Here is a 25,045-nt window from a genome sequence, read left to right as displayed (position 1 = left end):
GAGCATAGCAACCGCTGGACCCACACCCACAGCCCAGCAGTGGCATTTCCTCTGCCCCGACGGCCACCTGGTGTGCGAATGGGGAGGCCGAGGCAGGCTGGCCCAGGACCCGGGATGGAAGATCAAGCAGCCTGGCAGTGGAGGGGGCCCACTGGAGGGACTCTGCCCTTGATGCCTTTGCAGGGCTTCCTCCAGCCTTGGGAAGCAGGACTCAGGACACCCCCATCACCTGCCGCTTCTGTCAGCGCAGGTGTCCCTGTTTCCCTTTCCCTTGTGACATTTATATTCCCTTTGGCTGAAGGGCGGTAAGCGCCGTCCCCCTCCCCCCCACTTCTGCTCTGGAAGGAGAAACCAGAAGCAAAGGGTATGTACTGGATGGGGATCCCGAGGGGAGAGAGATGGAAGGTACTGGAGTGTAAGGGGTGGCAGCAGTGGTGGTGAGCCTGGTGGGGTCTGGGAGGAGGGTGGCGGGGAGAACTCACTCTGAAGACAAGCCCTGAAGTCAGACCGACCTGAGTTCAAGTTCTTCCCAGGCATGTGACCTCGGCAGGTTGCCTGCTGCACCTGCCCCGTCTGCCTCGGGGCCTCAGGGCTCCAGCTGAGCAACCTGAGCAACCGCAGGCAGGTGAGCCAGTGATAACCAGCAACGTTGTGTCTCTGTTTCCCGCAGATGACGTGGCCCCCTACTTCAAGACGGAGCCGGCGCGGACGCAGGTGCACCTGGAGGGGAATCGCCTGGTACTCACGTGCATGGCCGAGGGCAGCTGGCCACTGGAGTTCAAGTGGCTCCACAACGACAGGGAGCTGACCAAGTTCTCTCTGGAGTACAGGCAAGCGTGCCGCCCCCTTCTTCCCACGCAGCCGCCAGGGTCCTGCTGTGTCCTGAGGGGGAGCCAGGGCAGTGGGCAGGGGCACCGTGTGGCAGTTTGGGTGGGGGAGCCCCTGCTCCAGTGTTGCTGGGAGGCTGGGGTGACAGAAGTAGGGGGCCAAGGCCGCCCTTCCCCAGGGTGAGAAGACGCTGCCCTGCTGCACCCAGCGGAAGATGGCTGGGTGGTGGGCTGGGCGAGCTGCCCAGACAGGGTGGCCCAGGCAACTGTGGACGGGGCAGAGGTGATGACTGAGGTAGAGGAGCCCACTGCCAGCAGCTAGACTGTGGCCACGGCTGTGACCAGATCCCCACCTCCCCTCCCCACTAAGAACCCTGCTCTCTCGGGGGAGCTATTGGAGGGGCCTGGGTCCAGCAGAGGGGTAGGGCATGCAGCTACCTGGGGTCTGTAAGGGGCGGACAGATTCTATTTGGGAGGGCAATTCAGGGGGGACATGGAGGCGGGACCCACCCCCCCAGGGCCTTTGGGCTTATCTCCACTCCCTGCTGTGCCCTTGCACTGGGCTCTGGGTTGGGCTGCCCTTCCTTCCCCAGGACACTGCCAAGTGGGGAGAAGGGAGAACAAAGAGAGAGAGAAACAGGGTCTCAGCGAGGGCAAGTTTGCTACTAGAAGAGTGAGCAATGGGGCAGCTACTCCCCAAGCCGGGTAGCCTCCAGCCTTTCTCCCGGCTCTCCTTCCCCCTGCTCCTATCCCCCTATCTTGGCCTTTTTTGTTGGCTTCTGACCCTGTGCCTGGTGATTAATCCCCAGCCCTGATGTGCATAATTGGTTTTGCTGGGGAAACAAGATTGTCTTGCCCTGGGGATGTTGATACAAATCTGCCACCAGGGACAGGAATGCAAATGAGAGGAGGGGGATTTAATCGCTTGAGAATCGGTCCTTTCCAGAAAACCATCCTTTTCTTCATGAAGCAGGGAGGCCAGAGTTTGGGGTGACCCCCATGCCCAGGTTTCTTCTGCCCCAGCCCTGGCCTGGATGGGATGGTGATGAGAGCCGAAAATTCGGCCTCTGTGCACCAGTGCCAAATCTCAGAGACACAGTTTGGGGTGAAGTAGAAAAGAATAGCTTAATTGCTTTGCCAGGCAAAGGGGGACACAGTGGGCTCATGACCTCAAAAACTGTGTCCCAACCTGTGATGATCTGGTGAGGAGTTTTATAGCAATAGTTCAAGGGTGGGGTTACAGATAAGATTAGGGTGTATGCAGGGCCTGCACTCCTTTAATCTGGCCGCAGGTGGTCTCTCTTTTTTTTTTTTTTTTAATAAATTTACTTATTATTTATTTTTGGCTGCGCTGGGTCTTCGTTGCTGCGTGCGGGCTTTCTCTAGTTGCGGCGAGTGGGGTCTACTCTTCATTGCGGTGCGCAGGCTTCTCATTGCGGTGGCTTCTCTTGTTGCAGACCTCGGGCTGTAGGCGTGCGGCTTCAGTAGTTGTGGCACGCGGGCTCAGTAGTTGTGGCACATGGGCTTAGTTGCTCCGTGGCATGTGGGATCTTCCCGGACCAGGGCTCGAACCCGTGTCCCCTGCACCACTGCGCCACCAGGGAGGCCCGTCAGGTGGCCTCTTGATGAGCTTCTGTGGTTCTTGAGGTTATCAAACTGTGACCTTCTCTCTGAAATGAAGAATGCTTCATCAAATAGTTCATCTTCCATTTGTTGGGGGTTTTAGTTCTGTAAAGAGCTCAAAGATACTGTTATGTGTACCCCTTGAGAGGGAACCAGGACCTGACCCAAGGCTGCACTATTGTTTCTTGACTACTCCTCCCTTCCCTGATTAGCAACTGTTCTGATCTGCCCTTTGGGACTCAGGGAAGGTCATGGAGGCTGAAGGCTATTCCCTACAAACAAGGAATGGGGGACACAGAAAGACTTTGGTGCCCAGGAGCCCCACGAGGTTCTGCTTGGTTTCAGTGGGAGTGGCCACTTTGGCAAAGGAGGGGGCAGGAGAGGCCGGGGCAGGAGGACCACCCTCTCCTCTGTGGATGGTGAGAGACCTGGACCAGGATGCAGGAGGCCCTCCAGTGCTGGCCACTCTGGGCCTCGGTTCTCCAGGGAGCCACAAGGAGACCAGAGGTGCCTCCCGGGGTGGTCCCTGGGATGGTTTTCAGCTGGGACCCAGAGCCATTCCTGAATGCTGTCTGGCACCCTGGGCAGTTTTGACAGTGTCCACGAAAAGCCCCTGCAGCCGCTTGGCTGGTGAACGTGCTTGAATGGGCACCCCAGGAGCATGCCGATGGCACACCACGCTCTTGGTGGTGTCCTTGCCCTTGACTTGAGCTGGAGGCAGGACCCAGGAGGAGGAGGAGAGTTGGTTCTTTGTCTGGTTCACAGCCATTCTTTTGGTGCCTGAAGCTGCAAGGACGTGGGGTGGGCATTACACAGAAGCAGATTCTGGCTCGGCTTCAGGTTCAGACTTGCCCAGCGATGGAATGGGCTTCCTCTGGACACACTCAGCAACCTGCCCCTGGAGGCATCCAGGTGGTTGTCAGGGTGCAGCTGTTGATGATGGTAATGATAACAGTCATGGGCAATGAAAAAGAATTTATTACCTGGCAGACGTTATGATGGGCGCGCTGAGAGCACCTTGTTTAATCCTGCCAGCAATGCTATGAGTAGGTTCCAGTGTTTTCTCCATTCTACAGATGAACAAACTGAGGTTTAGGGAGATGAAACAGTCCACCCAAGGTCAAGTTGTTGAGTTGGGCTTCACATATAAGTCAGATGACTACAGGACTTGAATTCTTTACCATCCGCCACACTGCCTCGCGTTGAAGAAAGACTGAAGCCATCGCCTCCTCCGTGTGTGTCCTAAGCATCTTTCTGCTAACTGCGCTCTGCACGTTCTAGAAAACAAAGCTCCGTTTCAGAGCTTGGTTGGGTGGAAGTTATTCAGGGAGACGTAAAGGAACGTCCATTCGGGAAACTCATCCTCCTGCCTCCTCACCCCCAGAAAGGCTGGCTGTTACAGCAGGATGCCTGCTGTGTGCCCGAGGACAAGTCAATCAGGATTTTCCTCTAATCAAAAATATGCTTTGGGCTTCCCTGGTGGCGCAGTAGTTAAGAATCCACCTGCCAGTGCAGGGGACACGGGTTCCAGCCCTGGTCTGGGAAGATCCCCCATGCCGCGGAGCAACTAAGCCCGTGCGCCACAACTACTGAGTCCGCGTGCCACAACGACTGAGCCCGCGTGCCACAACGACTGAAGCCCGCGCGCCTAGGCCCGTGCTCCACAACAAAGAGAAGCCACCGCAATGAGAAGCCCGCACACCACAATGAAGACCCAACACAGCCAAAAATAAATTAATTAAATTAATTTTTTAAAAAAATGAGCTGTTCCCACAGGGAAAGATCTACACTCCTCAGTGTGGCCTTCAGAACTCTTCATGTTCTGCCCCTGATAGCACCTGCTTTAGCTCCTGCTGTTCCCATCTGAGGTAACACACTCCCACCAAACAGGACCCTCACACCACGGGTCCCAGGACAGTTCCTTCCACATGCCCTTTTTTCTGCCTTTGTCCAAACTGTCCTGTCCCCTCCACTTGGAATATTGCCCCTTTCAGAACCTTCTGTCTCTCTCCTGCAGGGTTCCAGCTCTTTTGGAAAGCCTCTCCTGATAGTACACATATGTGTTCTCAATAAATCTCTCTCTCTCTCTCTCTCTCTCTCTCTCTCTCTCTCTCAAACACACACACACACACACACACACACACACTCGTTTCTGCCTCTCTCTGCCCTTTGTGACTGTCCATAATACATCCCATTATACTTTGCCTTCTAATTATTTACATGAGAGCCTGCAAATAAACCACAGAATGAAGTGAGAGCCTCAGGCACCTTGGAGGTTCCAGGAATCTCAGGTTCCTGGAGGTTCCAGGAATCTCAGAACCAAGAACTTGATACTGCCAGGCCCTCTCCCCTCTGGGCTGCTCAGCTGTGCCCACCTCTGGGTTCAGACTTCATTCTCATGTGGTGAGTGACACTGAGAAGTTTGGGAATCACAGGCTCACAGCCACATGATTTCAGAGTAGAAGGAATTTCCCCATAGGAGTTACATGTAGAAAGTCCCAGGGAAGGATTCTGATTGGTCCAGCTTGGATCTGCCCTGACCAATCCCGATGGGAAGCAGCATGGAGTGCTGTGATTGGCCAGGCCTGCATCATGTGTCTACTCCGAGCCATAGGACATTGTGCGGCAGCCCCCACACTAGAGCCACGTGGTGGAAAGGAGGGTGAGAGCTCTTAGCAGAAGAAGGGAAAAGGGTGGTGGGGCAGACAGTAGCCCCCTGTGTCCACTTTACCACCCCTGCCTCCTGTGAGGGCCTGGCTCATAGCAGGTATTTTTCCTTCCTTCTTTCTTTTTTTTTTATTTTGAAAATTTTCAAATCTTGGAAGAATTATAAGATAGTACCGTAAACACCTGTATACCTTTTTACCATTCCTCAGTTGTTAATATTTTGTATCATTTGTACTCTCTCTTGCTCATTCTATGCACACGTAGATGCACGCATCTTTTTTGCTGAATTATTTAAGAGTTAGTTGCAGACATCATGTCAATTCACCCCTAAGTAGAATTTCCTAAAAGCAAGGCATTTTCCTACAGAACTACCACACAATGTTCACACTCAGGAAATTGCACATTGATATAATACTACTGTCTGACACACAGTCCACATTCAAATTTCTCCATCTGTCCCAATTATATCCTTTGTGGACATTTTTATTGTTGTTGTTCAATACAGGATCTGATCAAGGACCACACATTGGATTTAGTTGTCATGACTCTTTAGACTCCTTAAATCTAGAACTATTGCTAATTTTTCTTTCCTATCTTTCATGGCATTGACATTTTTGAGAGTTCAGCCAGTTTTGCAAGATGTCCTCCAAGAATATTATGTAGATATACATCCATTTCAACGCTTCACAATTACAGGCACCCTAAGTCAGTTTGCACCATTATCGGTGATGGTAGGTCTTACCAACTGGTCAAGGTGATGTTCACTAGATTTCTCCCTTGTCCAGGTATTGATGTATCGTCTCCCCTTTGAATGATAACTTGAGACTCTGTGAATATTCTCCTCCCCAGGAATCTCCCACCCAGTGGTTTAATAGTCATTGATGAGTCTTACCTGAATCAATTATTACCAAGGTGGTTGTGATAAGCAGATTTTCCATCATTCCTTTTACTTATATTAGTTGGCTCTTTCTTTCTTTCTTTCATTTATTTTTGGCTGTGTTGGGTCTTTATTGCTGTGCGCGGGCTTTCTCTAGTTGCGGTGAGCGGGGGCTACTCTTTGTTGCAGTGTGCAGGCTTCTCATTGTTGTGGCTTCTCTTGTTGCGGAGCACGGGCTCTAGGTGCACAGGCTTCAGTAGTTGTGGCACGTGGGCTCAGTAGTTGTGGCTTGCGGGCTCTAGAGCTCAGGCTCAGTAGTTGTGGTTCCCAGGCTTAGTTGCTCCGCAGAATGTGGGATCCTCCCAGGCCAGGGCTCGAACCCGTGTCCCTTGCATTGGCAGGCAGATTCTTAACCACTGCGCCATCAGGGAAGCCCAGTTGGCATTCTTTCTTGAGAGAGATCTTTCCTTTCTCATCCCCTTTAAAATAATTTAGCATCAGTACAAACTCACGGATAATTTTTTCTATCTAATTTTTCTTAATTTAATCCATTCCCGTCATTATTTGGACGCTCGTAGTAACCCAGAGTTGGCCAATGGAGCTTCTTCAAGATGGATCTTGAGTCCTTTTGATATGTCCCCATTGGATTTCTAGCACTTTCTTGCTTTTTGCCTCAACAAAATGTTCGTTTCCCCTTTTGAATGAATGCCTACTGAAAATCCCATCATGTAGGAGATTAGTCAGCTTCTCATTATGGTTCTCTCACCACTGCTTTTCGCTGAGGACTTTCTATCTCATCCAAACCCCAGGTTTTGAGTCGAGTGGTAATATCCAATTTTCAGGCAGAAAGATGGCTGAATTGACTCAGCAGGTTGAGTGAGAAGAAGATTGGAACCACTGCCGTAAATTTAACTGTTTCCCACCCCGTCTCCAGAGGAAGAAGTTTGCATTCCCATTCAGTCTCCAAGGGTGTTTATTCTCAGTGGGATCTGTACCAGAATGGGCCAGGGATGTGTGTATGTGTGTGAGAGAGAGAGACATCTACAAGAAGGAAAGTCAGTGCCTCCTTCTGAGTACCAGTGACTCTGGGGAGTTTGTGGGTCTGAATCCATCCATGGGGGCAGAGTGGAAATAGCCTGGACTTTGGGGTTAGGCCCACGTGAATACAATCACACTCCTACCACTTACTAGCTCTGTGACTTTGGGCAGAAATACTTAGCCACCCTGAGTTTGTTTTCTCACTTTGGAACTGGGCACAGTAATGCCTACTTTAGAGGGTTATCGTGAGGATTAAATGAGATTCAATGGGACAAATCCAGTCCCGGGTGCAACAGACATGAAATAAAGGGTACCTGTTAGGATTATACAGGGTGTCATCTTGATAGAATAATGGGGCAAATAACAAAGCCGCCAGAAATCTCGTGTGCAGGTGAGCACACCTCCCTCCAAGGGGTCACAGGGCTCTGGTTATATATGATTCTTTAAGCCTCATGTACATGTTTAATGGTTATGAGTGTGCAAAGCACATAGATGTGTTTGTGTGACTTCCTGACCCTGTGGGTTAGTAACTCATATAAAGGTCAGGTCCTCTCTGTTGCCTCTGGAGCCTCTCCCACCACCCCCCTTCCCTCCCATGGGGGGGGCATCTCTCCAGGTTGAATCAGGTCAGTCTCCGTTTGCGTCCATGTCACCAGCCAGGGCTGCGTGCATGGGGACTATCCCACCAGCTCAAGAAATGGCAGGTCAGGCAGTGGCTGTAGGGGAGGAAGGAGTATGGTCATTAACCTCCCGTCCTTGTGACCACGTCCTGGCAGAGTCCTCAACCAGATTATTTTGTCCCGCCTGGGTAATGCTTTCTCCCATAATTATTCTCACACTTAAAATCAAATAGGAAAAACAAATCAGCTAGGCAGACCACACACACACACACACACACACACACACACACACACACACAGATTCCCACATGCAATCAGGCATGCGTATCCATAGAAAAACTGTTTATCCAGGCTCACTCGGTTTCAAGAACTTAATATACATCATTTCACAGCAACACTAGCAAGTGTTATTACCCTCATTTTGCAGACGAGGAACCCGAAGCTCACAGAAGTTCCAGAATATGGCTGGGCTCATCCAGGGAACAAGTGGCAGATCCAAGAGGTCTGTAACCTGAGTGCGTTTTGTCCTTTCTGCACAGATGCACACAGGTTCCCGATTGGGTTCCTTCTGCCCCACTTTTGTCACTGTGTGTCGTTCTCTGGCCCAAGAGGCAAGAAGCCGGGGGCCCCTCAGACCCTCTGGGGGGCAAGCGTGTGGGTGTGAGACCAGCTGAGGCTGAGTCCCTCCCCCGAGGCCTCAGATGGGCCCTGCTGGATGTGGAAGACGGGCAGGTGTGTGGAGGGGAAGCTCAGGTGAGCCAGGCCGGGCGTCTGGCTGGCCCCCTCTGTGTCCTCAGCCCTGCTGCCAGCCCGACATCCTTTATGGTGGAGCTGTAGCATCTGGGAGGTGCACAGGCTCGGTGGTGGGGAGAAGAAAGCCCAGTCGAGGCAGAGACCCACGCGTGAGATGGCCCTGGCTGTGGTCACTAAACAGGGGACGCCTGCAGAACAGCTGCAGTCTTTGAAATCCTTCAGAGGAGAGGATGAAAAGAAACTCCAGTGCCAGCTGCTTTGTCTCTGCCTTCTCCTCTGGCCTCCCCTTAGAAGTGACAGCAGGCAGCAGAGGCCAGGGAGGCAGAGGCTGGTGGGCTTCCCAGAGGGCACGTGCCACGTGGGTGCCAGGAACCAAGCCACGCTCTTCCCCGCAGTGGTTCTGGGAGATAGGTGCTATTATTATCTCTGCTTCATAGCTAGGAATCACAGTTCAGAGAGGTCCAGCGACTTGCCCAAGGTCACACAGCCAGATCTGGAGAGCCAGGTTTCACCCAGGATCTTTCAGACCCCAAGCTTGTGTCCCACCCCCTGCTCCGAGCTGTCTTGCCGTGCTTGTCCTCTGCCAGGGCAGTGGCACTGGGGCCCAGCTTTCTTCTAAACCATGGCAGAGGAACTATTCACGGCTAACATATGGAATGTAGCATGGCCCAGCCCTGCTTTAAGTGCTTCACGTACATTGACTCTTGATAACGAACACTCCAGATGGCCATCTACCCCATGCTTGGCCCGCGAGGGCCACTTTCACCTAGGTTCTTGTTCTCAATCCCTGGACGTCAGCAACTCCTAAGGGAAGAGACATGAGGGTTGCATCTTCCTGGTTCAGCTCCCCACCCAGGGCCCAAAGTCATAGGACTAAGATGGACCAGGTCTTCTCCCTCCAAGCCTGATGAAGAAACATCAGGAGATGCTGATTCGTTCACCAGATGGAGATTTAGGACCTTCTGCCTGCCTGGCACGGAGCTAGGCAAGGAGGACAAGACCAAAGGCAGTGCCAGACCTGCCCCCCTTCCTGCTGCCCTTTAGAAATGTTGGTTCCAGCCAAGGGGCAAGGTGTGCACTCATGGCCCGTAAGCGCCTGGACCAAGGGGCCACAGCAGGTGCTGGAGGCCAAGAGAGTATCCTAGAGAGGTTTCGGGCAGCCTCTGGAAGTCGTCGAGCTTGAACGGAGAAGGGAAGAGCCCTTGGGTGTGGCCGGGCAGCGAATGGGGGGCAGCTCTCCTGGCGCAGCAGGTGCTGGGTGCAGCTGACGTTGTGTTCAATAAGACAGGAAGACCCCTGCCCACATAGATCATACAGTTCAGAGGGGAAGCAGGTTTAAATATTCTACAGGTATTAATGAACTCCAGTTTTTTTTTTGTTTGTTTGTTTTTTGGGGGGTTTTTTTGGCCACGCCGCCCAGCACGCGGGATCCTAGTTCCCGGACCAGGAATCGAACCCATGCCCCCCTGCAGTGGAAGCGCGGTGCCCTAACCACTGGACCACCAGGGAATTCACGGGACTCCAGTTTTGATAAGTGCTGTTGAGGGAAAGCACAGGCCAAAGAAGACGTTAGTGAGGCAGCTGAGACCCGGATGCACAGAGTTAAGCCAGGGCTGGCGGCGGGCGGATGGGTTGCCCAGGGAGCGGTGCGTCCCCATGTCGAGGCGGGGGGCGCCGAACGAAGGCCAGGGAGGGCAGGAAGCTGGAGAAGTGGACAGGCCGACCAAGGTGGGGCTTGTCCTCTGTCCTGGGGTGCTCTTATCTTCTGCGAAAAGCTGTGTGGAGCCCTTGAATGGTTTTTCGCAGGGAAGGGACACAATCGGATGCCCACTTAAAAAATATTTAGCCCAGCAGCTGGGTGGGAACAGGTGATGGCTTGCACCATCTTGGTGACAGTGGAGATGGGAGGAATGCATGGGTCTGAGACTTCTGTGGGGGGTGGAATTGATGAGACTCGATCAGCTGGGCATGGCCAGTAAAGGGAGGAAGGCAGGCGGTGAGGCGATTGAGGAAGGAGGCACCAGAAGAGCAGGGGCTTTGCGGGACGTCGCTGCGCATGGTGGTGGGTGGTTGGCGAGACATCGGGTCGAGACGGCCAACAGGCAAGTGGATGAGAAGAAAAGCCCGAGCTGGAGGTCTTGATTTCGGAGTCCACGTGACCATGACAACCATGGGGATGGGGAGGGTGAGGGAGCAGACCCAGCACAGAGGAGAGAGCACTAGGGTCCCAGAACGTAGACAGAAGAAAGGAGGTGACAGTCAGCCCAGCACAGTGAGGCCAAGAGGCCAAGACGGAGGAAGGAAACGGAGACCGGGGTGTCGTGGGAGGAAAGAGGGTGTTTTGAGAAGGACCAAGTGGTCAACTGTGTCAACTGCTGCAACTCTTGGCTAGATTTAGGGACACGGATGTCCGGTGACCTAAGGAGAGTGGGATGGGCAAGTTGAGGAGCCAGTGAAGGAGGCACTCAGTGTAGGGGATCCTCAAGGCAAAACGGGAGTGAAGAAGCGGACGTCGGGAGGAGCGTGATGGTGGCGGCCAGCTGATGCCTGGTCCTGCCTCTCCTTCCAGCCTCTTCTCTCGCCCACCCCCTGCACTAATGGGCTGAAGGACGGATTTCCTGATGGTCTCTGTTATTTAACGTCACTGCGCTTTTGCTCGCCTCTCTCCTCCACCTGTGCTGTCCTTACACACCTCTTCTACCTGATACTCCAAGGTTCAGCCTCAGCATCCCCTCAATGGGAATCTCAGTCCCGACCCTGACTCACTGTATGCCTTTGGGCAAACTACTTCATCCCTGCCTCAGTTGCCCAGTCTGTTAAATGGGAACAATACAACGAGTAGCTACCTCCCAGGGGTGGAGAAGGTCCATGAGATCAAATATGCAGAAGGGTGTCTGGTCATCGACGGCTCTGTTAAGTGGAAAGGGTGGCCTGAAAGCCACCAAATAAATCCCGAATCCCGTCTACCTCTCTCCCCACCTTACTCTTTCTGGCCCCGGCCTCATTCCCACCCTCCTGGGAAGTCTGGGCTCTTCTTCCTCAACAAAGCCAGATCCCATCTGTCTATATGCAACCTCTTCGGGGTCGAACTGACTCCAATTCGACCGTGAGTTTGGACACCTTGTCTGAAAATTCAGGGCTGCTGGTGAGAAAGCTGAAGTGCAGAAATTAGTTATGATGGGCATAAATTGAATTTTAATAGAGACGTACATGGCATGGAGCCAGCGTACGCGGGCAGAGGGAAGGTAGTAATTAAAAGTTAACGAGTTTAGAAATGTCGTAATCCTCCGGGAGGGATGGGGGAGGTGGACCAGGAGAAGGAAGAGGCCCCCAGCCAGGCGTGCTGTCCTCTCCCTGACCCGGAAGCCCCTCTTCCGGCTCCTAAGGATCCCGGGGTGGGTGGGGGGAAGGCTGCAGGAAGCTGCCCTGCTCTCCCCGCCTGTGCACCCAAGGGGGCCCGCAGCAGCGGGGTGGGAGCAGAGTTTGAGGGACCCTCCGAGGACACCCCGTGCTGCTCGTGAGGAAGGTAGTAACGAGAGTGGGGTTTCTCGAGCTGGGCGCTCGTAACGTTCGGGGCAGGGTTATTCTTTGTTGTGCGTTGTAGGGTGTGTAGCAGGATCCGTGGACCGGACCCACTAGATGGCTGGTAACCCCCTCCCCGAAATGTGACCACCAAAAATGTCTCCAGACGCTGCCAAATGTGCCCTGGGCGGGGGGGGGGGGGGGGGCTACATCACCCCCACTGAGAACCAGCGATGTAGAGTGAGGCAGCAGTGCACCCCAGACTCTCCTAGCTGGAGCCAGGGTCAGGGGCCTGGCGTGGGAGGGAGAGGCTGGAGGTGGCTGGCCACCCTCTGGTCCCTCCTGGGGTCTCTCCTGCCCCCAGGAGACTGCACTCGCTGTGGCACAGAGTTAACTTTCGTCAGTGCTGCATTTGCATTTGGTCCTCGGTGCGGGACGCGCAGGGCGGGTGTGACAGCTCCATTGCTCAGACGAGGCCAGAGGCTCAGAGACTCTGAGAGCCTGGCCCACGCGCATTCACCCCGTGGATGGAAGGCACCAGCTCCCCCAGGTGTCGGTACTGTACCCTGGTCTCCTCTGGGCGGTCCTGCTCATTAAAGCCTTGGTGAAGGCTGAGGCCATTGGTGGAAGGGGTCTCCGTTACCTGGAGCAGCCCAGGCCCGGTCCCTGCAGGTGCCCAAGAACACCTCCTGACAGGGTCCTGAGGCCCTAAAACCTGGCCTATCCCCCTCCCGGGGGTGGAGGCCTCCCCTTGCTTTAGGACAGGTCCATCCTGGACCCAAGGGGACCAGCCACTCTGATGGGGAGTGACAGGAGAAGCCAGGAGAGAGGCGGGCAGAGAGGCCCCGGAGGACCAGGGCAGGTGGTGGGCAGCAAGGGGCACGGCTGGCTCTCCCGGCCTCAGGGTGTCGTTGCAATAATTATGCCAATTAAGATGAATAAGTTCAAAATGTGAGGGGAAAGAGGGAAAAAAAGAAGCAAGAGATTCTAAAACACTGGCTGTCTCGGTTTCCGTGGCAACCTGTTTCCTCACTCTCACTAATGGGTCCTGGCTTGGGAAGGGGGTGGGCCCCCCACTGCCGAGGAAGCCGGAGACGGGTGGTAGGTGTTGCCTTGCTGGACTCGAGCAAAGGGCCCTGGGGGCCGGGGGACACACGCCTGGGGCCTTGGGAGAGTCACAGCCACAGGATGGCTCCCTGGCCCCCAGGCCAAGCTCGCCACCTTACAGACCACCGTGGCCTGAGAGGAAGACGACTTGCCCCTGGAGACGGGGCGTGAGTTAATGTCAGGGTTAGAATTCACTCCCAGGCCCCCTGAGTCTCCATCCAGCGCTGCTTGGATCTCATCGGGCTACGCGTATGGGCGAACGCGAAGACTCCAAGATCCAGTTAGATTCGGTGATTTTTCCTTCGTCAGGTTGAGCATCTCAGGATATGCGGGGGACGCAGCAAGCTAGGGGTGGGGGTCATTCCCAGGCCCTGGGTCTCAGGCTCTGCCTTCTCCTTTCTCTCCCCTTGGGTATCCGCTGAGTCCTCTTTATGTCCCCGTGGTTCAGAACATCACTCTGAGGCTTCACAGCCCTGAGAACCCTTGGGAGTGGGGCAGGGAGGGCATTTCCCTGCAGCCGTGGGTTCCCCCTGAAGCTGGGGCAGGCGGGGAGGGGCCGCTCCCTGTGTCCTCACTGACACTTGTGCAGCTGGCACACCTCTGGGGGCCCATCCACGGCCCACGTGAGCCCTCATTACTGAGTTTAATGCTCACTGGGTGGTTGGAGGAGGATGTTACTAGGCCTCCCATTGTATAGATGGAGAAACTGAGGCCCAGGGGGTAAAGCGACACATCCAGGGTCATGCTGTGAATCAGGGCTGGAGCGAGGGACGTAGACCCGCTGGCGGCCCCGCTACACGGAACAGTCTAGAACACACAGGTGTGCACACATGAGCCACACCCTCTCTCCCCCTCCTCTCCTACTCTCTGATCCGGGCAGCCCTGGAGACAGGTGGCTACGTCCGCCCAGACTCCCCAGAGTACAGACAGATCACGCGCATGAAGCATCTCCGCTGCCTTTCACGATAAGGCTCCTGAGGAAAGCTGCTCTCTGATGAACAGAGGCTATTTATTTCTACCACTAGGAAACGTAACATGCAAATTAGGAAGGGTCTGATCATCTGTCACCCGAAATTGACATATGTAAATTTGGCCTGAATCCCTGGTAACCAATGCGCAAAGATGGGCATAGGGCAGTGGACTTATGATGATGCCCGAGGTCCTTGGGGAGGGATGGGAGGTGGTCCCCAGCAGAGGCACATATGTTTGTCATGAGGGAGACTTCAGTGCATGGAAATGAGATGTTCATTCTCCCTCCTCACACAGCTGGTCTGGAGACGCCAGGTTGCCCTGAGAGCCTCTGTCTTTCCTCCCCCTTCCCCAGATCTTCCTGGAGGCACCCCCCCCAACCTTGGCTCTCAGCCAGGACACAAAAACTAATTCGATCTTGACTGTGTTCTGCACTCAGGCAGGCAAATGGTCTAGACAGATGCCTGGGGAGTTGGTAATGACCCCTGCTTCCTGGGGGCCGACTTGGTGCCTGACTCCTCTCTCCCCACCCATACCCCTCAGAGACCCATCAGGCCCGTTCATGGGATTTCTCAGGGTGGGAGGATTCAGGTGGTCTCTCCCCTGTGTCTGTCCCGCCAGGAGGAGTCGCTGCTGTGACCCACTTTCTGCTTTCTGACTGATGGGGCGCCGGGGGTTCTGTGATTCTGAACTTCCCACCCTAGCCAAGGAAGAGGTCTGCTCCCAGCCGGCTGCCCAAATCCCCTGGGGCGCAGAGCCTCCTGGGGGTGGGCTTGGAGGAGGGGTGGGAGATTGGGAGCAGGGGTTACAGCTCCAACCAGCAGCCCCTGGGGGCTGGGAGATGCCGGAGAGTTCTACAGCTCAGTGTGAGCAGGGAGCAGGGGGGGGCTTCCTGCCTGAAGAACAGGGAATAGTCCCCAAGAAAGACAGTCTCCCCGAAGGAGATCGGGCACAGTCCCTGGAGGTCGGCCCACAGTACGGCACGTCCAGAAGCTTCAGCCACTGCAGCTGCTTCTTCACCTTCGACCCCGAGGGAACATACAAAGAGCAGGGACCATGCCCGCAGGAGACGCCCAGCGTGGCCTCTGCCACAGCTTCTGGTCAGTTCCCTCTTGCCGTCTAGAAAACCACCCCAAACCTCAGTCACTTAGCCGCGATTTGTCGTTTCTGTGCTGGCCCCTCCTGGGTGCTCTCATGAAGTTGCATTCAGCGGGCGGTCAGCGGGAGCTGGGCACGGTGGGCACAGCTGGGCTGCCTGTCTCTCTTCCTGTGGTCTACCATCCTTTGTGGCATGGTGGTCTGGGGCAGTGGTCTGAGAGGGCCATCGTGGACGCTGCAAGGCTCCCGGGGCCTGGGCTTTGGAATGTTCCACCACATTCTGTGGGTGAAGGCAAGTCATGAGGCCAGGCCAGATTTACGGGAGAGTGGACGCCACGTCCCCAGTGGAGTGGCTGCAAAGCTTTCGGACCACACTCTTCAGGCTCCCAGCTCCACCGAGGTCTGGCCGGTGCCTGGCAACCCGCACAGATCACCTTTTCCAGCTGGCGGCTCACAGGCGGGTCCCCAGGGCCCCATTAACGCGGTTCGGGTCTAGCTCTTCCACCAAGTATCTCTGAAGTCGCCTTCGCCGGTGGCTTTGGAAAGCCCAGAGAGGATGGGCAGAGGTCAGAGGTGAGTCGTGCTGGACCAAGGCCAGAACGGTCAGGGCCGGTGGGGTTGTTTGTGGGGCCCCCTGCCCAGGGTCTGAGCAGATGTTGGGAAGGACAGAGAGGCGGGGGGTTAGCTCTGACCCTTGGGCTCCTGACACTGGATGTCGTGGCAGCCGCAGCTCAGACGCTGCTCCTCAGGCTAACTTGCTGGACAGAAGCGTTGGGCCTGGTATTAGGGGGCTGTTAGAGGGGGCTTAGGGCAGTGCTCCTTTCTCCCAGGACACACTGAGTGAATAAGAAGAAGAATATGAATAATCCCAGTGGCAGCTAACTCTTGGCATGTGCTTACCACATGCCTCATGCCAGGCCCTGTCCTAATAAGCACGTGACAGGTATTATGTCATCCTCACCATGTGCCTTCAGGTAGGGACCGTGGTGTCATGGTAAAGAGCACAAAATCTAGAGGCCACCTCCTGGGGCTCTGCCACCTACTGGCTGTGTGATCTTGGGCAAGTTACTTAGCTTCTCTGTGCCTTGCTTTCCTCATCTTTTTCATCTGCCAAATTTGGATAAAATGAATTCTGACCTCATAGGGTAGTTAAAGAGGAATAAATGCATTATCATATGTAAAGTGGTTAGAACTGCCTGGTTTATTTACTATAATTGTTATTATTACTCCTATTTCATAGATGAGGAAATGGAAGCACAGAGAGATTAGGCAACTTGCCCGAGGTCACACAGCAAGTAAAATACACAGACAGTCCAAAACCCTCCTTCTCCACCTGTGCCCACCACACCCTAGAGCATTTGCCTCCCAAGCCCCCCAGCACAGCTCTGGACACTAGTAGTTGTTGGTGCCTGTTTTCTGACTTCAGTGGAAGTGTGGCCAAGACTCTCCCAAAGGGAGAGACAACCCAGAGCCGGGAGCTAGGGGAGGGCTCTGGGAGTGGACACCTTCCCTGCCTGGATGCTTGAGCCTTGGGACTCGGAAAGGAGAGATGCAGCACCACCTGAAGCCTCGCCCCAGGTAGAGAGGAAGGACATCAGTTCTGACCTTGAGCCAGGGCTGGGCGGGAAGGGAATGGGCAGCTCACCACACACCCCGCCCTGCCCGAGCTGCCAACAGCAGGCATTGCAGCATGACCAGGGAGGCCTCTTCCCAGCTCCCCTCGACCTGCCTGGGCAAGCTGGGGGGAACCCCGGGGGGACAGTGGTGCATCCCCCAGCCTAATCAGCATTCATTAATCCCACAAACATCTGGCCTGGGGAAATTGGCAGTCTGGTGAAGACCAGGGAGCAGGACTCAGCCATGCAGGAAGCTCAGGCTGGTCGGGCAGAGCTTGGCGGGCTCACAGCATCACCTGCACTCCGTGCCCACCGGATGCTCCCGCTGCAAGTTAACGCTTCTGCGATGCACATCGGCCCCGCCCGCCTTCGTATTAATTAGCTGTTATCACTTGTGGTAATTAAAGGGGCCGTGGCAAAGTCATTTCTGCTCTAAAAGGAGCAAGTCCTTGTTCCCTTCTGTCCCCTGAGATTCTGAGATGTCCAAGGGGTGAGGGCTGGCTGAAGGAAATGAGGGATTGGTCATGGGACTGGGGAACAGCGCCTTTCTAAGCAGGTATGGCAGCAGCAGTAACATTTAATCTAAATGTAAGGAGCTGAGGGTACCCCAATACCACGAAGACAGTGGTCATGCTATTATTATGGTTGTTATTATGACTGTTGACACCCAGAGCCTAACGCAGTGCCTGGATCATTGTGGGCACTCCATTCTGGGTCAGATGATTAATAACGATGGCAAACACATAAAGACACATTTCTCGAGTGCATGTTGAATGTCAGACCCCGAGCTAAGCACTTTGCAGTCAGTTCTGCTGAAATGAGGTATAAAACGTTTGCAAAAGTCACCGCACTGGGGCTTCCCTGGTGGCGCAGTGGTTGACAATCTGCCTGCCAATGCAGGGGACATGGGTTCGAGCCCTGGTCTGGGAAGATCCCACATGTCGCGGAGCAACTAGGCCCGTGAGCCCCAGCTACTGAGCCTGTGCGTCTGGAGCCTGTGCTCCGCAACAAGAGAGGCCGCAATAATGAGAGGCCCGCGCACCGCGATGAAGAGTGGCCCCCACTTGCCGCAACTAGAGAAAGCCCTCGCACAGAAACGAAAACCCAACACAGCCATAAAAAAATAAATAAACCCAAAGTTTAAAAAAAAAAAAAAAAAAAGTCACCGCACTGTGCAAAATCGTGCAGTAAAAACCACGGGGCTAATGGGGGAAATAGGGTGAGGGAACCACCCTCAAAAACTTCATTAGGGGGACTTCCCTGGTGGCGCAGTGGTTAAGAATCAGCCTGCCAATGCAGGGGACACAGGTTTGAGCCCTGGTCCAGGAAGATCCCGCATGCCGCGGAGCAGCTAAGCCCGTGCACCACAACTACTGAGCCTGTGCTCTAGAGCCCGCGAGCCACAACTACTGAGCCCACGTGCCACAACTACTGAAGCCAGTGCTCCGCAACAAGAGAAGCCACCACAGTGAGAAGCCCGCGCACCGCAACGAAGTGTAGTCCCTGCTCGCCGCAACTAGAGAAAGCCCACGCACAGCAATGAAGACCCAACGCAGCCAAAAATAAATAATAAATAAATAAATTTATTTTTTAAAAAACTTCATTAGGGATATGTAAAAAAAGAGAGGAGCATAATGAGGATGATTGCTCGGGTTCACGAACATTCAGTGGTTAAGAAATGCGTGAAGACTACAATAAATACGGTACTTGGCCTTTTTCGAAGGGCCTGAAATTTGCTAGTGAAAGTGGGCATCGGTGGGTTGCGGCGGTGAGTTGTTGTGCAGGGTGGAGGGAGGGTTGTCTGCAATGGAAAGGAGGGTTGTAAGACCAGATGTGGACGGGTGAGCTCGTAACACACACGGGAGCTGAGATCTCCCGGACGTGCAGATTGTGGTAACTCTGCAGCTCCGCTCAGCTGCGTGCGGGTTTCTGGGTTTACCCAGTGTTTCTCGCGGACTAAAGCACACGCAGCAGATGCAAAACTCAAGTTATGCTCCGATTGTTCCCTAATATATCAATGGCATCGGAACAAATGCATGTTTTCAAAACAAGCCTTAGAGCAGAACTGCCCTTACTCGTATTTTCTGTAAAGCAGCCGCCCTTATTTTGCCCGTTACACAGGAGTGGTGCCCCCGGCTTAACAAGGTTCGGCCTCTCGTCTAAGATCACTTGCTTATTAGCAAGTAGCACAGCTAGGATCGGAGTGAAAATCCGAGGCCAAAGCGGGGTTCTTCAGGACTATCATTCTTTGGGACTGATCAGTCTCATTATCAGACCATAACCAGAGCCATCTCACAGAGGAGGAAACTGAGGACTGGGGAGCCCAACCCCTGGCCCTTGTCCTCACGTGGGATGGTCACGTCTGAAACCTTAAATTCAGACCTTCCGCTCTATGGCCACACACCCCAACCTCCCTCCCATCGCCCACCAAACCTATCCTAGACCCACCTCCTTGTAGACCTCGTCTCCATCTGCGATGCACTTAGGAATCACTCTGGGAACATCTTTTTTTTTTTAATTTATTTTATTGAAGTATAGTTGATTTACAATGCTGTGTTAATTTCTGCTGTACAGCAAAGTGATTCAGTTATATATATTCTTTTTCATATTCTTTTCCATTACGGTTTATCACAGGATATTGAATATAGCTTCCTGCGCTATACAGTAGGACCTTGTTTTTCCATTCTGTATGTAATAGTTTGCATCTGCTCACCCAAAATCCCAATTCATCCCTCCCCACCCCACCTCCCCCTTGGCAACCACAAGTCTGTTCTCTACGTCTGTGAGCGTTTCTGTTTCGTAGACACCGAACTGATTTGAACTCAAATGAACTCATTTGCATCATACTTTAGATTCCACATATAAGTGACATCATATGGTATTTATCTTTCTCTATCTGACTTACTTCAGTTAGTATGATAATCTCTAGGTCCATCCATGTTGCTGCAAATGGCATTATTTCATTCTTTTTTATGGCTAATATTCCTATATATATATGGGTATGTGTGTGTGTATGTGTGTATATATATACCACACCTTCCTTATCCATTTCTCTATTCATGGACATTTAGGTTGCTTCCATGTCTTGGCTATTGTAAATGGTACGGCTGTGAACGTCTGGGTGCGTGTATCTTTTCGAATTATAGTTTTGTCCGGATATATGCCCAGGAGTAGAATTGCTGGATTATATGGCAACTCTATTTTCAGTTTTTTGAGGCACCTCCATACTGTTCTCCGTAGTGGCTTGCACCAATTTACATTCCCAGCAACAGCGTAGGAGGGTTCTACCCTGGGAACATCTTAAATGCAGATCCGGCCTCAGCAGGGCTGGGGTGGGGCTCAGGCTCCTGCATCTCTGCCCTGGTTCCGCAGGCTGCCCGTGCCGCTGGTCGTGCCCTCAGCCCTCATCGTCCATAACCAGCCCACCCATCACATCATCATCTCGGATCAATCTTGCCAGGATCGTTAGCTCCCTGGCGTTGTGGTCCATCTGTTACGGCTTCCTGGAAGAACCCCAGCCCTGGGTCACTCTAGCTTTCCCACATATCTTGCTCCCTAAGTAAGGCCACCGAGCCCTGCTAGAGAATACCACGTGCCTTTGGGGGGCGCCATTACAAACTAGGGTTTGTACCACCTCACCTGGGCCTTCCAGGAGTTCCCCGTGTCTGCGTATTGATTCTCCACCTTCACTGCATACGCACCACCCAGCCCACACCCCTTCGCTCACCCCCTTCCCTGGAGGAGCGAGAAGCCATTGTGAGGAATCCCTCCTGCTTCCGGAGCCCTGTCTCAGTGACCCATGCCCGCTCCCGGCTTCTCCTCCAGTGGTCCTTCCTCTGTGCACGTGATCCATCCTCCGGACTCCTGCAGGATCTGGATGACCCATCACTTACCCCGTCTCTCCACTTCTCCCTCGAACTTCCTACCGACTTGTAAACATTTTCAGGTCTCTCCCACCTTTAATAAAATGAAGCCCCTCCTTCTGCCCACATCCACTCTCTACTTGTTATCTATTCTGCTGTGTCGTGGCCCAAATCTGTGCACTCTCCTCTTGCTTACTCCCAGTTTCTCAGCCAGCTGTGCCTGTGCAAACTGCCCCCCAGTCAGCTCCCTCCTGAGACCAACATGGCAGACACTCTCCACCTTCCCCGGCACCATCTTCCCTGGTCAGCCCCGCTGTCTCTACCCTGGTCTCTGGCAAAGACCCAGCTGACCGCCCACCCCACGGCCTAGACCAACTCCAGTTCATCGTCTACCCGTAATCGGAGCCGACTTTGTAAAGAGTAAATCTGCTTATTTTACTCCAAGCGTTGGCAAACCCTCTTCTGTAAAGGGCCAGATAGTGACTATGTTAGGCTTTGCGGCCTCGTAGGGTCCTTTGCGGCTTTTCAGCTCCATGGTCTTAGTGCAGAAGCAGCCACAGTCAATTCGTCCACGATGAGCTTGGCTGGGTGTCAGTAAGGCTTTATTTACGGACTCTGAAATTTGAATCTCGTATCATGGTCACCTGTCATGCAACAGGACTCTCCTTTTGATTTCGTTCAACTATTTAAAAATATAAAAACTATTCTTAGTACGCCTACCGTACAACAGGCGATGGGATGTAGATTTGGCCCGTGGGCTGTAGTTGGCCAACCTCTGTTTTAACACCCCTGCTTAACACCCTCAGCAGATTCCTATTGTCCTTCGGAATAAAGCCCCAAATCCTCACGGGCCCAGGAATCTCTCTGTCTCTCTGATATCTACTCGTCATGCCTGGCACCCCTCACCCAGGCTCGCCTTCCCCCTATGTCCTGCCTTGGACAGGACCACCTCCCAAAAGCCTTTCTGCCTTCCACTCCCCACAGCCTCCACCAGCCCTCCTCCTGTCCCCCAAAACAGATGTTGAAGTCCAAACCCCCAGGACCTCAGAATATGACCATATTTGGAAATGGGGTCATGGCAGGTGTAATTAGTTAAGATGACATCATACTGCAATGGTGTCCTTATAAGAGGAGGGGCGCAGAGAGGAGATGGTATGTGGAGACGGAGACACAGCGGAGGAGCCCACGTAAAGACAGAGGCAGAGATGGGAGTGATGCGGCCACAAGCCAAGGAGCTCCTGGAGCCTCCAGAAGCTGGAAGAGGCGTGGAAGGCTCCTTCTCTAGAGCTTTCAGAGGGAGCGTGGCCCTGCTGCCACCTGGATTTCAGGCTTCTGGCCTCCAGAACTGTGAGAGAAGAAATGTCTGAGGTTTTAAGATGCCCAGTTTGTGGCACTTGGCTCTGGCAAACTCATGCATGTGGTCACAGAGGCTTTAAAGCTGGGATTAAGGGAAGGACCTTGCGATGGGGAAATTACCTGAATTACCCTGTGGGCCCAATGTGATCCTAAGGGTCCTTTTGAGAGGGAGGCAGCAGAGTCAGAGTGAGGGAGGGAGATGTGAGGAGAACAGCAGAGGCTGGAGTGATGCGGGCCCAGGAGCCACAAGGAAGGCAGGTTGCCTCCTGGAGCTGGGAAAGGCAAGGAAAGGGTTCCTCCCTTAAAGGCTCCAAAAGAAACGCAGCCCTGCCTTGATTTCAGGACTTCTGAGCTCCAGGACTGTAGGAGAATACTTTGTATTGTTTTAAGTCACAAAGTTTGTGATTATTTGTTACAGCAGCTGTAGGAAACTCATACAGCCAGGTCTCCTCCAGGTTGGGGACGGAGCCAGGGCCAGGAAAAGTCACTTAGACGGTGTGGGAGGGGTCAGTAGGTGGGGATGAGGACAGATGCACCCTCAGATGCCCCAGTGCCCCCCAAACAAGCTGGGCCTCTCACAGCAGGGACCCCGGCTACAGTGGAAGTTAAAGCCTCCTCGGCCTCTCCACCTGGGCAGGTGTGATTAAGTGGCTGCTCTCTCGCCCACTCCCCCTGGGGCTAAGACGTCATTAAAAGCAGCATCTCCCTTGGACACCCAGACACCCGGCAGGCTGGGGAGAGCGGGCAGAAAGCAAAACCATTAGGCCACAAAGCACAGGCAACTTGCTTCCATGAGGCCGGATTTCCGTGCAGCCTCTTTATTGGCTTGTTTTAATTTGCTTTCTTTCTGATGGCTTGAAAAGGGATCACATGGAATTCCAGCCAGGTGCCAGGAGCCTGGACAAAGCAGCCCTGTGGGCCCTGAAGCCTGGAGAGCAGATGGAAAGGCTTGCCCCCGCCCTACCTCCCCCCTCCCCGCCGAGAGGTGGAGAAAGCAGGGAGCAATGGGGAAGATTCTAGAGCAGCATTGTGAGCAAAACGAGAGGTGACACGTCCACACTCACCCTTCTGTCTGTCTTTTTATTTTCTTTATGATTTTTGTAAAATAACCACACCACCCTCCTCAAACTCAGGCTTTCTTCCTTCCCAGTCATTTTTTTTAAAATCCAAACGGGCACCTCTGTAAGTTTTAACTCATTGCGCCCTGGACAAGTGTTGCCTTCTCTGTCTCTTCATCCCTCTCTGCCCCCAGTGATAAAATGTGATGTCCCGTGTCACTTGCCACTTTGCAAAATGATCCCCAGACCTCACTACCCTGGTCTCTCAGGCAGCAGGCGAATCTCTCTGAGGGGCGCTCCTGGGTCAAGTCAAGGTCTGGGCAGCGCCCGTGAGTCACCTGTTTCCGGGGTGTGAAGAGAGAGGTCTGCTGAGCCCCAGGACGGCCTGGGGGGTGGGTGTGGGCCGGGGACATGTTTGGGGTCGGATGGGCCTGCAATTGAATCTCGAGTTGCTGCCCTCAGGCTGGGTGATCTCAGGCAACTTGCTCAACCTTTCTGAGCCCTGGTCCCCGGCTGCTATGGGATAGGAGTCCCTGCCCCCGCCCTCTGCGTCGACAACGGCTGTCAAGTGTTTGCTCAGAACCCGATGCGGCTGTGACTGTTGTTATCAGAGAGAGGAGCCCTGCTTACTCTCCCAGCAGCGGCAGTGCGCCCGCCCCCCGCCCGTGCAGAGAGGCCCTCTCAGGCCCTCAGCTTCCTCCCAGGCCTCCCCCTCCCTGTCTTCTCACCCAGAGTCTGTTGGGGTCACCTGGCTGATGGAAATCCTTAGTGAAGTCCTTTTCCTTGTTCACTGAAGGCAGGTAATTGGCCAGAGGTCACAGGGCGGACGGACACCCTTCCCCCCGCCTGTCTGAGCCAGGGCTGTCTCGGTGTCAGTGGCCTCCAGCTCACTAACACCGCCGTCCCTCTCATTGACTACGGGGCCCCGGGATCAGTCGGAGCCTCGTGGCTTTCCCGGCTGAGCGGGGAGCACAGGGGCAGCGGGGAGGGGAGGCCCTGCGGCATCTCTACTCCTGAAACGAACCGTCCATCAGAAGGTGGTCGTCCAAGCCCACAGGCTGTGTCTCACCTGAGCAGCCACCTTCAGGCACTGCTGTATCCAGCTCAGCTCAGCCTCAGCCCTCCGGTGGTCTGCAGGGAATGGACCACATTCGTCCTCATCCCCCACCCACTCAGCCCTCCCACACTGTCACAGAGACTTTTCCTGGGTCTCCCTCCATCCCCAACCTGGAGGAGACCTGCCACTGTAAAAAATAACTGCAAACTTTGTGACTTAACGCAGATGAGCTCTCTTATAGTTCTCAAGCTCAGAGGTCCTAAAAGTAAGGTGTCAGCAGGGCTGCGTTCCTTCTGGAAGCTCATACGGCCACGATCGCTGCCTCTGAAGGCTCTGAGGAGATGCATTCCATGCCTCTCTTCCAGCTTCTGGTGTTGCAGTAATCCTGGCATCCTTGGTTTGTGGTTGCATCCCTCCAATCTCCGCCTCTGTCACCGCATGGCCTTCTCCCTGTGCGTCTATGTCTCTTCTTATAAGGACACCATTCATATTGGATCAAGGCCCACCCACCTGACCTCATCTGAACTTGATCACATCTGCTAAGACCCTATTTCTAAACAAGGTAACATTCGCAGGTATTAGGGTTTAGACTTCAACACGTCTTCTGGGGGTACCCAATTCAACCATCATACCCTGTAAGGTAAAATATTCCCAGGCTTTGGGAAGCAGGATGTGGACACCTTTCGGGGGCATGATCTGGCCTTCAGTACCGGCTGTTTCGTTCACTCATCCAGAGAGTGTTCACTGAAGCACGTATTATTCTAGGAGTAATGCTCCAGGAGCGTGGAGCTAATACACGAGAACTGGCCTCAGGGACACACAGACAAGTACATAGAACATTAAATGGTGACACATGCACCAGGTCTGGCAGGGGCAACCCTGGGGTAGCCCAGAGGAGAATCAGGAACGTTTCCTGGATGCAACATGCAAGCTGAAAGCAGAGACATTCCCTGCGGGCTGAGGAGAGGCACGTGGAGAGGTGACAGTGGCTTGT

The 25,045-nt window shown here is 53.9% G+C and overlaps 1 protein-coding gene across 1 annotated transcript in view; it reads left to right on the top strand.

Moving 5' to 3' along the window:
• The window catches only part of SDK2 (sidekick cell adhesion molecule 2), a 263,285-nt gene that overhangs the window by 121,143 nt on the left and 117,097 nt on the right, over positions 1-25,045 (top strand). The window contains exon 2 of the mRNA XM_059907902.1: positions 671-830. Within this exon, the coding sequence (XP_059763885.1) occupies positions 671-830 (160 nt within the window). The remainder of the gene's footprint in view (positions 1-670; positions 831-25,045) is intronic.

Source organism: Balaenoptera ricei, chromosome 20, assembly GCF_028023285.1.
Source record: "Balaenoptera ricei isolate mBalRic1 chromosome 20, mBalRic1.hap2, whole genome shotgun sequence".
NCBI lineage: Eukaryota > Metazoa > Chordata > Mammalia > Artiodactyla > Balaenopteridae > Balaenoptera > Balaenoptera ricei.
This window is presented reverse-complemented; position numbering and strand designations above follow the sequence as displayed.